This window comes from Festucalex cinctus, chromosome 12, assembly GCF_051991245.1.
Source record: "Festucalex cinctus isolate MCC-2025b chromosome 12, RoL_Fcin_1.0, whole genome shotgun sequence".
In the NCBI taxonomy this organism is placed as follows: Eukaryota; Metazoa; Chordata; class Actinopteri; order Syngnathiformes; family Syngnathidae; genus Festucalex; species Festucalex cinctus.
The window spans coordinates 14,600,228-14,611,738 of NC_135422.1; the positions used below are offsets into that span (position 1 = coordinate 14,600,228).

The window sequence follows — 11,511 nt, forward strand, 5'->3', positions numbered from 1 at the left end:
TTTGATTTACTTTAAATAACCAAGGTTGCGCATGCGCCCGCAGGAAGCCGCAAACGTCTGCGCATGCTCACAAATAACGCAACACAGACTGAACGGCGTCTCCCGCTAGTTAGCGTCGGCTAGGCTAAACTCGCCTCCTCCGAAGCGGCTCCCTACCAAAATGTTCTCTCTCCGCGCTTGGCGACGAGGAGAGCGGGGCGGCCGCCGAGCGGAGGGCTTGTCAGCGCCGTGTTGTTGACGTCCTCTCCCCGCCCCCCCTCCCCTACCATCTCCGCTACGCTCAAACTGGAGTTATTATGCTCTCGCGAAAGAAGAGTAAAAGTGAGTCGTCGAAGCCAGCCGAGGTCCACGGGAAGTATGTGAAGAAGGAGACTTCGCCACTCCTCCGAAGTAAGCAACAGGTTGCTTCATAGTTAGCCTAGCTTAGCCTAGCGTCGCTTAGCCTAGTTTGCTATCGATGGAGTTCAGTGACAGTTCATGCTGTTTGCTTGTCAGTAACATCCAGCAAGTCATAGTGAGGACATGGAAACATTTTGTCGCACCTTTTTTTTTCTACAGTTCATTTTTGATGAATTTATGCCACTTTTAAGCACACTTTTAAACCAGCCAGCTGCTGTCCTGGTTGCGTAGCGTCAAAACAAAAGTTCACTTCTGTTGACGTCATCTGCAATGCCTGTAAAAAAATATAAAATAAAATAATAGCCATCATAATCTAGTGTCCAAAAGACCCTTCCAGTGTGACGTCACGTTAGTGCGCCCCTAGCGGTGATGGTCAGCGCGTCAATGCGAGTGAATTAGAAAACAATCAGTGTGAGCTAGAAAATAGGTCAAACAGTTGATAAATCAGCTGCCAATGCTATGGTGAACTTGTGCGCGTTCGGCTGCCGGCAGTGATTCTAAACCAGACGGAAGACCGTGAGGAATAAAAGACTAGCACGATGGCTAGCGTGAAAGTACGACGCAACTTTTTTATTTTTATTTTTTTCAGCTAGCGGCTTCAAACGACGGGTTTCAATGATTCGCAATAATGTACTGTCCTACTCGGGACGGGTTTTTTTTTTTGTGACACGTGACATATTTTCTACCTTTTAACGAAAACGCTCGCCGAAAATCAAGCTCTCTACATTCATTTGTTTTGGGTGTTTGCCTTCCGTGAGGCGCCGCGGACGTGCAGCAAGACGGGTTTATCCGGACATAAACTATTTCATGAATAACGTTTTACACCAGTAACCCGTGTCAAAAAGATAAATAGAACATACCTTTGCTGCTACGAGACAAACATTGTAGTGTTGAACGCAGCCGACATCCTTCACCCATCCAGACACAAAATAGTTATAAGAATCCAGGCTTTTGATGGCGTCAAAGTCCTCCCATGTATAGGCGCTCTTCTTCATAATGAGATCATTTAAAATATTGTGATGTTACATGGGGGAACGTTGTGGCTTGCTTTGATCAGGCCGATGGTGAAAGTAGATAAACCAACTCCAGCCTTTGCCAATACCGGCTAAGAACGGCTGGTTCTAGTGTGTCGCGATAACTAAGGACGTTTTTTGGTACATTTGTCATGTAAAGACGAATCGTTTACCGAAAACGCTTCGTGTCTTTCTACGGTTTGTTTGTCCATCAAGAGGGTAAGCGGTCGCTAAGCATTCTGGGTAAAGTGACGTCAGCTGGAAGGATCTATAATGTCTTCTGTTGTGTTTGATGTCACAGTATGTCGTTTATGTACCATAGTGGCCCCTTAGTTTGCGTTTCATCCCCGTTAAAGTCTCCTGTTATAAGTCGCTTTTTTTTTTTTTTTTACATTCCCATCATATTCAATGGTGTGCAATTTTGTCCTATTATTATTATTTATTTACCATATTGACCCCCATTGTGTCCCATTAGTTCCCATAATGCAGAGTATATAATTTGCTCCAATTTTGTCCCATATTGTCCTTCTAATGTCTCCTATATCAAATCTGATTTTGTGTAAAATTGTTAGTGACCCTGTGCCATAATGTCTCGCACATAATGTCCCGCACTTAGTCTCTCTCTTTTTTTTTTTTCCCATTATGTTTCATAGTGTCCCCTGTTATGCCCCATCGGTTCTCGTAATGTTGAATGTCCTATTTACTCCCAGTATTTCCCATAATACTATTCCCATTTTTGTACTATAATGTCCCATAATGTCTATTATCTCACATAGTGTCATGTAAGGCTCAATGGTGACACAATAGTATAAATTATCCATTTGCGTTATTTTAACTTGTTAAATTCCAGCTTGTTTTCAGAATACACAGGTTGTGAATTGTGTAAGTGTGAGAAGCAGGCTAATAAAGGATGCGTGAAACCCTGACTTGCGTTCACGAGCCGCATAAAATGATGTGGCGGGTCAGATCTGGCCCCCCGGCCTTCAGTTTGACACCTGTGATGCTAACGCAAGTCGTTTTTCTTTCTACAGATCTTATGCCGTCATTCATCCGTCATGGTCCCACCATCCCCCGCCGCACCGATGTGCCAATGCCCGACATGGGGCCCTCCGTCTATCCGGCGGCCCCCGGCCGGGAGCCAGCCTTGTCCCGCAGTAAGAGCTTCCTCCGTGCCGCCGCGCCGCGTCCGCCACACGAGGCTGCCCGTCGCGAGAGCCATCGCTTGTCTGCGCCGCCTTACCTGCCGCGCAGCCTCGGCGAGCTGCCGCACGAATACGCCGGCTCGCTGCAGTCCTTCCTGACGGACGGCAGCCCCGTGTCAGAGAACGGGGACGCAGGGCGCTACTACTACCCCCCTCAGGAGGCTTCCTACTATGACGGGAGGCAGCAGCAACCCCGGAGGATGCCGGAACGCTTCCCGGATGACTACCACTACTATGAGCGTGGAGAACATAACGTCCAAAGACTTACACGGCAACACACACCCCCCACACCCAGCAGACCCCCCTCAGGTAATTTTCACCCACGCAGGTACCGGCTCTATTTAGTTTTCGTACACATTTCCCACAATAATCACATCACTTTACACTCACACTATGCTATGTCTTGATAAGAGACGCGGGGCGCAAACTATGCTAAGCAAAGACAGCTGAGAAGCTTCAATTGACAGATGAGTGTAATTGGACAAGTATATTTGAAAAAGGAATACGCTACAGTGTAGTCTTAAAAAAAAGATGAAAAAGTTTCCTTTTAGTAGTATGTGCGGTGTTGTGGTCACATGTATGTTGTGCTCGAATTCCCTTGTTGTTTTCTCTCCAAGCTACCTCAGCTCCACAAACTTTTCTTTTTAATTTTTAAAAATAATAATTTAAAGAGCCCCCAAAACTCTTTTGGGCATCTTTATTTGTTTTCTGTATTCTTCCATGGCAACTACGAGTATATCCCACCAATTGTTTTATTTTATTTTATTTTATATTTTTTTTACAACAAATTTTTGTGGTCGAGAGTTAGTCACGTTTTTTCCGCCCACCCCTGACCCTACCTAGCGTGTGGGGGAAAATTTATTTAATTTTTAATATTATGAAATGGGAGTTTGAATTGCCTAGTATCTGGCGATTCGGTCCGTGTCACGATTCGATTGGATACTGATTAATCCTGATATGAATTTTTTAGTCGACTATTGTGATTTTTTTTTTTTTTAACTCAAATTTAGAAAATACTAATCAGAAAACTTGTACGTGTACGCTGTACGATTTGTATGATAATGTATTTAATTGAAACTTCAACACTGTATTTAACAAACAGGTTGCAATCTGTTTCATGTTTGGACAGCATTAAAATAACAATATTAAGGTTTAATGTTACATTAACGTTCTCCCATGTTTAAAGTGTGAACCCTAACCCTAAGTGAGACTTTGTGTTGAATATTTCCTTAAAAAATGAATGTTTAGGCATCAATTCGGCTGCATATTGAATCGATACAAGAATTGCGCGCTGTAATATCACGATATATTGCCGAATCAATTTTTCTTAACACCCTTATTATAAAATAAGGCTGTCACATGATCATATGTGGAAATATTGAACTTGGTTCAAACCATGATGCACTATCCCCTTACACCCCGGGTTCTTTGTAGCCGTTTTCATAAAGCCTGTAAAAGTCAGAATTGTCTGCCTCAAGCTCCCCACGTCTTCAATCTAAACGGCATTCATGTGAAATGCAGCATTGGGCCAGGATCTGTGGCCTACAGGTGGTACGCGAATTGTCGTAGTTGTGTTTTAAAGATGGCTCCACAGCCACATGAACAAGTCTTTTCATATCCACGCACTATGTTCCTGACGTGCGTCACGCTTAGGTCGGCGTGATTGGAATGCAGGCAGAGGCTTCTCGGGAAGCCACACAGCTCGCTTTTGCTTCATCTTGTGTGTTTGTGCTCTTTATCTTACTGAACATGACAAACATGTGATGTGAGTGTGTGCTCTTATTAGGGCATCCAGGCTATGTGCACATCAGAACAATTCTGTTTTGTCATACATTTTTTTATCTTCTTCTCTTCCGGGATCTACTTCTCATTTTTCAGTGCAAAGATGCTAAATATTTTTCTATAATACTTCCACAGAAATATTAGAATATTAATACCTGTTTCTTTAACTTGCACTTGGCTTCCTCTAAATCATCCACAAGGATAGATTTAAAATGCTATTAATGTGAACAAAAACATTTTTTTTTTTGTCATGGAGTGGGAACTCGAATCAATTTGAGGCCTCTGCCACTATTGCCTTACCTTAATAGTTTATCAAGGAACTGTAAGAAGACCCTTATTTTTAAGGACAGCGTAAGTGTTTTAGGGGTTATACGGGGTTTAAAGGAAGTACTATTTGTAATGGGATCCTTGGGAATACCGAACGTCTACTGTACCAAAAACTAAACACTTCACTGGACTTTGGACTTTGTGTGGAATGTGACTTCCAGAGTACTTCCAAAGTGCGGGAAATGGCCGACACTACGATGATGATGATGATGTGTTGGTTGCAGAGGAGGCGGAGTACATTTTTGTGGCATGCTCTCGCATTCTTCTTCACTCACCAATTTCCAGTGACATTGCTCTCTCTCACTCGCTCTCCCTTTACTCACTGTCAACAACGTTTTTCAGGGTCACGATCGTGTTGTCGCACAGCAGTCACTTTAAAGATTCCTCAAATCATGCTGCCAGGCAAAAAAGTATTTACTATAGTCTTTCATAGCAAAGAGGAGGGAAAGGCTTCACATTTGAAAGAAACGTAAAAATGCATAGGAGGTTTGGTCGGTACCTGATTTTTAGGTTCATGTTTTGATACATTCAGTACAGTAGAGGAACAAAATTATATATATTTTTTTTTAACTCTCACAAAAAAAAATCTCACGCTCTCACTCACTCACGGGTCACTGAGAGAAATAATTGTCATCGTCCCTGAAGGCATAGGTCGAATCCAGGCCAAGTCGCTGGGGAATCTCTCTAGCCTGACTGCAGAGGACCTGCCCCTCCCCAACGGCTGGACCGTGGACTGGACTATCCGCGGCAGGAAGTACTACATTGACCACAACACCAACACCACGCACTGGAGCCACCCGCTGGAGCGCGAGGGGCTCCCGCCGGGCTGGGAGAAGGTGGAGTCGGCCGAGTTCGGCGTCTATTACGTGGACCACATCAACAAGAGAGCACAGTATCGGCACCCTTGCGCTCCCAGGTAACCTATCACCATGCTCGTGACTCATCATTCAACTTTTCTTGTTGAAATAAATGGAAATGTTACTCATTTACTGCCAAAAACCTATGTTCGGTTTTAAATGTATTAGTCTCCCAAAGACGTATTTATAAGTTTTTTTTTGTTTGTTTTTTATGCTCGAGCATACAGAAGGCTTTGATGCAGCCTCTCAACTGCAGAGAATGGGTGCAAAAAATGGTAGTAAATACAAAAACGCCCAGCAGGTGGCAAAAGAGTAATGGATCAACCAGGGCCATGGTAAAAACAAGCTGTTTCCCAACAATTCAAAGCAGATTTGTGAATAATGATGAAACTTAGCTATATTCTAAAGCTAATTGCTGCAAAGCGGAAACAGATGGAACTAGTTTTTTTCTTCCTGATGAAAGAAGAGACTTTAATCTTTCTTTTTGTAGGTTCCATGTTTTTATAGCAGTAGAACACAATATTCTGTGGGCCTTGCAAAATCAGTCAAAATCCAGTAAAACAGCCGGGAGCGAAGGTGCATACTTCAGTGAAATTGGGTGAGAGTGAATGAGTTAATCTGCTACAGACACACAAAAAAAAGCAGCTTTTTATTGCTTTCAAAACTTTGTGTATTACTGCCACCTACAGAAGTGAAGTGGAACAGGAAGTGTTTTTTGTTGTTATAAATATGCACATTTAGGACTGCTTGGCCCCTGGGGCAAGGTTATTATAGTTTAAAAAAAAAAAAAACTCAATTGAGAAAAAACTTTTTCACTAATGAAATAAAAACGAGGGTGCTTTTAAAAATGAAAACTAACTGAAACTTCATTTTACCTTTATGCAATGGTTCAGAGAGAACGCAAAATATTGTCTCTCCATGTGGCTTGCGGGCTTTTTGAGGGTCGTTTCACTCGGAGAAGAGGAGGATAATAAAATAAATAAATAACAATTAAATTATTAATAAATAATAAAATTTGAGCATCGCTAGTCAATTTGGTGACTGGTGGTTATGTTGGCTGCTAAATGCTATCTTGGTTGACAGTCAGTTCAACAGCTAGAAACAATTTCATTCATTCCCCAGATTTTCAGCCAACTTTCTCTGTGCCCATTCTTTGGCTCGGAATGACACTTCTCCCCAATTCTATTATTGATATATCTTAGAAAACATCACAGACACAATAAAAGCACTTGTTATTCTAAATACATGTTCTTAAATAAATAAATACGGCCGATTTTTTTATTTATTTTTTTTGCAGTGTTCCGCGCTACGACCAGCCGCCACCTCTGCCGCCTCCACCTATCACTTATCAGCCGCGGCCCGCGGAGAGGAACCAGCCGGTTCTGGTGCCAGCAAACCCGTACCACACCGCTGAGATCCCGGATTGGCTGCAGGTCTACGCTCGTGCCCCCCTCAAGTGAGTACTTAACCGTGACACTGGAACCGCTCCATTGGTTTAAAATGACCATTGAATAGGGCTTGGGCGATAATGGCAAAAAAATATATCAACATTTTTCATATCGTCTGTTATTAGGATTCTTTTTTATTTTATTTTATTTTATTTATTTATTTTAAACTGCCAGTTTTAAAGCATCTGTACTGAACACTGGAGAAGCTCGAGTCCCGAATCCCAATATACCAAACTTTTTATGAGTAAAAGTAGTGTACATTTTCATGAACCGCTTGTTAGTAAAAATTGAAAAAATAATGTAACAAATATTTCTGGATCTTCGATAATGTGAATCAGTTGGCCGATTGTGGCGTGCAGCATACTCGTTGTTAAGGAAGTATGCAAGCATTAGTTAAGAAGTTAATTTTGCATAAAAATTCCACTTCAGGAGTGTCTATTAACTGAGGCACTGTTACTGTTGTTTTGTGTTCAGCGTTGGAGGTTCCACTGTTAGGCATTGTTGTTTGTGCCTTGGTGGATGTAGGGTTGCGCTTTTTTTCCTTAGCTTGCGCAGAAAATAGGGATAGAGCCATGCCGCGAGAAGGGGTTTGTAATTGCATATAGGATACCCCAATATGGTGGCAAGGTTTTTTATAACTAAGAGGCTCATAAAGCATCAACACCATGCATCAAGAATGTACACGTTCATTCACCCATGTTACAATAAATGAGCATGCAGTAGTTGGATTATGCCATACAAACAAGCCTTCACATGAGGCTCGTGTATATATAGCATGCTAGCTTAAATAACATGCTAGTACAAAAGTGATGCAACACGATGACATCACACATGGGTGAACTAACGCACTATAATTTCAAAATTGTTCCCTCGTTTATCGCGGGTTCATCTATCTTTCGCGGCCTTGCTGTTTCGTGGATATTATACAGCGTGCTTTTTTTTTTCTTTTTTTTTTTAAACATGCTTTTTGATTTGTGTATTTTTTTTTGGGCCTTTGCACGGCTGTATCTCTCGAACCCTACGTCCGACGAGACCTTTCCAACGGTGTCTGTCCCGTCGCAGCACGACATTTCATTTCGGAGATAGAAGGCCGACAAACGCCGGCGGGATAACTTTTGAAAGGTGTTCTTTCTGGATGTCTTTGAGCGGCCGTATCTCCTGAACCCTACATCCGACTGGGGACATACGGGCATCCGCTGATCCGTCTCGACGAGACCTTTCCAACGGTGTCTATCCCGTCGATCCACGACATTGCATTCCTGAGATAGATAATATATACTGTTCTGTAAAACAAGTAAATTAAAAACTAAAAGTAAATTAAAATACTTTTAATGAAAAAAATGACTGTAAACTTAAAAAAAAAATTCTGAATGAAAATTGAAAGCATTCATAATGAAGTGAAAGTCATACCAAAACGAACAAACATATATAATAATTGAAAAAATATATATATAATGAACGGCAAAAAAAAAAAAACAGTTGACGCAGATTTCCCTAATCATGGGTAGATTTTGGAACGTAACACCCGCGATAAACGAGGGAACACTGTATCGAGCGTCTTGATCGGTGCGGAACCTAGGCAGCAGGTGTCGCCGCATGCACAGCGCATGCATGAACCGAGCTCTTCCGCCAGGTACGACCACATCCTGAAGTGGGAGCTCTTCCAGCTGGCCGACCTGGACACGTACCAGGGCATGCTGAAGCTGCTCTTCATGAAGGAACTGGAGCACATCGTCAAGTCGTACGAGGCGTACCGCCAGGCGCTGCTCTCCGAGGTGGAGGCGCGCAAACAGCGGCAGCAGTGGTACGCCCAGCAGCCACCCGGCAAAAGCTTCATGTGACCAAAAAACACGCCGCCCCCACGACCCTCTCCTCCATTGTGTGCCTTTTTGCTTTTTGATCCAAATATATATCAAAAGAAACTCTGGAAACACTCCGATGAAGAAGCTATGATGTGAGAGGACTGGCAAAACAACGTTGTGCCTTTTTTTTTTTTTTTTTTTTTTTAAACGGTGAACCAAAACGCAGCATTTGCAACGCTGACATGGAAACAGACGGGCAGCTGCTTCGGATTTTTTTAACCTATTTTTCCCCTCCCCTATTGCTTTTTAATTTTTTTTTTTTTGAAGACAATCCACCAAAACCTTGGCGATATTTAAGTATTGATAAGGAACGCATCTTTAATTAAAGATAAGCATCACCTCGGAAAGATAATAAGCTACTGGAACTTTTGGAAAACTTTTTGATGCAAAAGACTTTAAAAAAAAAAAAATGTTTTTTGTCAAGACGCTAACTGTTACGCTTTTTTTTTTTTTTTTTCCTTTCTTTCTTTTTAAATTCAGAAATGTCTCAAAGCCATATGTTGCTGGTCGGACAGTACACTTTGCTACCAGCAGGAAAAATTTAAAAATATCATATTTTAATATATTATTATATCTGAAAATGTGTATGCAGGTTCTGCCCATTTTGTGGGGATTTAGATGGATTTTGTACAAAAAAGAAATGAGCTGTAACAAGTGGAAAAATAGTTTGCCTCAGTGAATTAGAATATGATGGAAATATTTATTTCAGCAGTTCAATTAAAAAAAAAAAAAGAAAAAAAAAAGAAAAAAAAGTGAAACTCGTGCACATTCACTATACACAGGGTGATATATTTCATTTTATTTTTCCCCATCATTTTAGTGATTATAGCTTTCAGTTTCCAAACACCCAATTTACCATTTCAAGGAACGCGTTTCACTTTTTCAGTTGAACTACTTAAATTAATAAACCTTTCTACCATATTCTAATTTGGGATTTGGTCATTCTAATTGAGAGATGAACCTGTGCATTGGATTTGTTGCTGTCAATCTGATGTATTAACATTTACTCGAGAGCTCAAAACAGGCCAAAATTTTCATTTTCCCTCCCTCCATTTTCATGAAGTTGTGGCAATTTCTGTGTCAAAACCTAGACAAGTCAACCATTTCAACTGACGTTGGTATTGGACTGTGATCATTTTATGTGATGGCCTCGCTGCTTGTAATAACAAGGCTTAATTTTTCATACAGTTTCATAGGAAATCCTTTCGCAAAGGCATGAGCAATTTCTGAATGTCTTGGAAGGATGTTTGAAACTCTGATAAGATTCCATTTTGTGCATTTTGCAATAAAATACACTACAACAAGATGGAGTTCAATAAGTCATGCTGCAGGTTATGTATCATCTGGTGTAATAAAACCTCATGTCTGCTTTCAACCATCCCGTTTTTGTTGTTTGCACGATTACATCATCCCAGCTCACAGTACACAACACCAAACTCTCGCATGAGTTCATATTTTTAATATTCATAATGATCAATGCGCGTCACCGATCGTGCAGTGGTCACCGATAGCGTCTTGACAGCCTCGTTAGCTCGCCACTCTTTTCTTCTGCCTTTGATGGAAACCATAGCGCTTCCTCGTGGTTGAGGGTGTTCAACACAAGGAGGTATTTGGTCTCAAGTGGGGCATTGACAGTTAAAAGAATTAAGTTGAGGTCTGAAGTGGACATTTGAGTGTTTTTCAAATGTAGGCCATTAACACTGGTCACTCAAAGACGAGCTCCTCGAGATTGTGTCCGATCACGACCAAATTTAAAGCATGTACAGGTTTATTAGACAGTTGGATGAAGCTAAACAGAGAAATGTGATTTTTGGTCAGTGAGCGTAAACGGAGCATGGTAATGTTTGACCGGCCATAAAAGACAACATTAGTAATACCTTGGCTAGTTTCTTTTTGTTGAAAGTTCATCCCACCCAAAGTCGGTTTCCATTTAGCAAGGTGAAATTTGTCAATCATGAGCACGCGCACACACAAAAACAAATCTAAGGGAGTCATGAGTTTTGCCATTTATGCGAGCACGGGCGTCAATATGGGGATGTAAATGGGACAAGTGTGGACCCAAGCATGTTGGACCGACATGACTTGACTTGACTTGACCATCTGCCACGTCTGAATGTCAAGACTGAGAGACAGAGTGTGGGATGCCACATATATATTGAGAAAAAAGAAAAAAACCCACTGTCCCAACTTTTTTTGTGTTTCAAACATGATCTTAATGACACACATTAGAAAACATCGAACATCCATGCGGACAATGAGTTACTTGGTGTGTAAATGCGCTCACCATACAAAACATTAGGTACACCACACCATATGTCAATAAGATCAAATACAAGAGTTGAATTAGAAATTCGGTTACTCTGGGTAACAACGATTAATACATTAATTCTCGTGGTTGTGGTTTGTGGCTGATCCTAATATTTATGCTTGCTCAACCGTTAAAGTTTAGGATGTACTGTACAAGGCGTCCACAAAGTCTCTTTACAATTGTAGAAAATGTCTATTCATGCTTATGTATTACATTTGCTCAAATTGTAAGGATACATTAAGGACACACTGTACAGTTACACCCCAACACACACACACACACTTTTAAAATAATACAAAAAAATATGACAAAT

General features: G+C 41.3%; 1 protein-coding gene across 2 annotated transcripts; it reads left to right on the plus strand.

Annotated features, from left to right (window-relative positions):
• The first annotated feature begins 56 nt into the window (after window positions 1-56).
• On the plus strand, window positions 57-10,265 carry sav1 (salvador family WW domain containing protein 1). Of its 2 annotated transcripts, none has more exons than XM_077539336.1 (5): window positions 57-390; window positions 2,444-2,923; window positions 5,369-5,639; window positions 6,878-7,036; window positions 8,662-10,265. In XM_077539336.1, the coding sequence occupies exons 1-5, from the start codon at window positions 297-299 to the stop codon at window positions 8,867-8,869; spliced, it is 1,212 nt and encodes a 403-aa protein (XP_077395462.1). In that variant the 5' UTR covers window positions 57-296; the 3' UTR covers window positions 8,870-10,265. The 2 variants fall into 2 exon arrangements, with proteins under 2 accessions (XP_077395462.1, XP_077395463.1); XM_077539337.1 differs by lacking the exon at window positions 57-390 and adding an exon at window positions 829-953.
• Window positions 10,266-11,511: the final 1,246 nt, after the last annotated feature.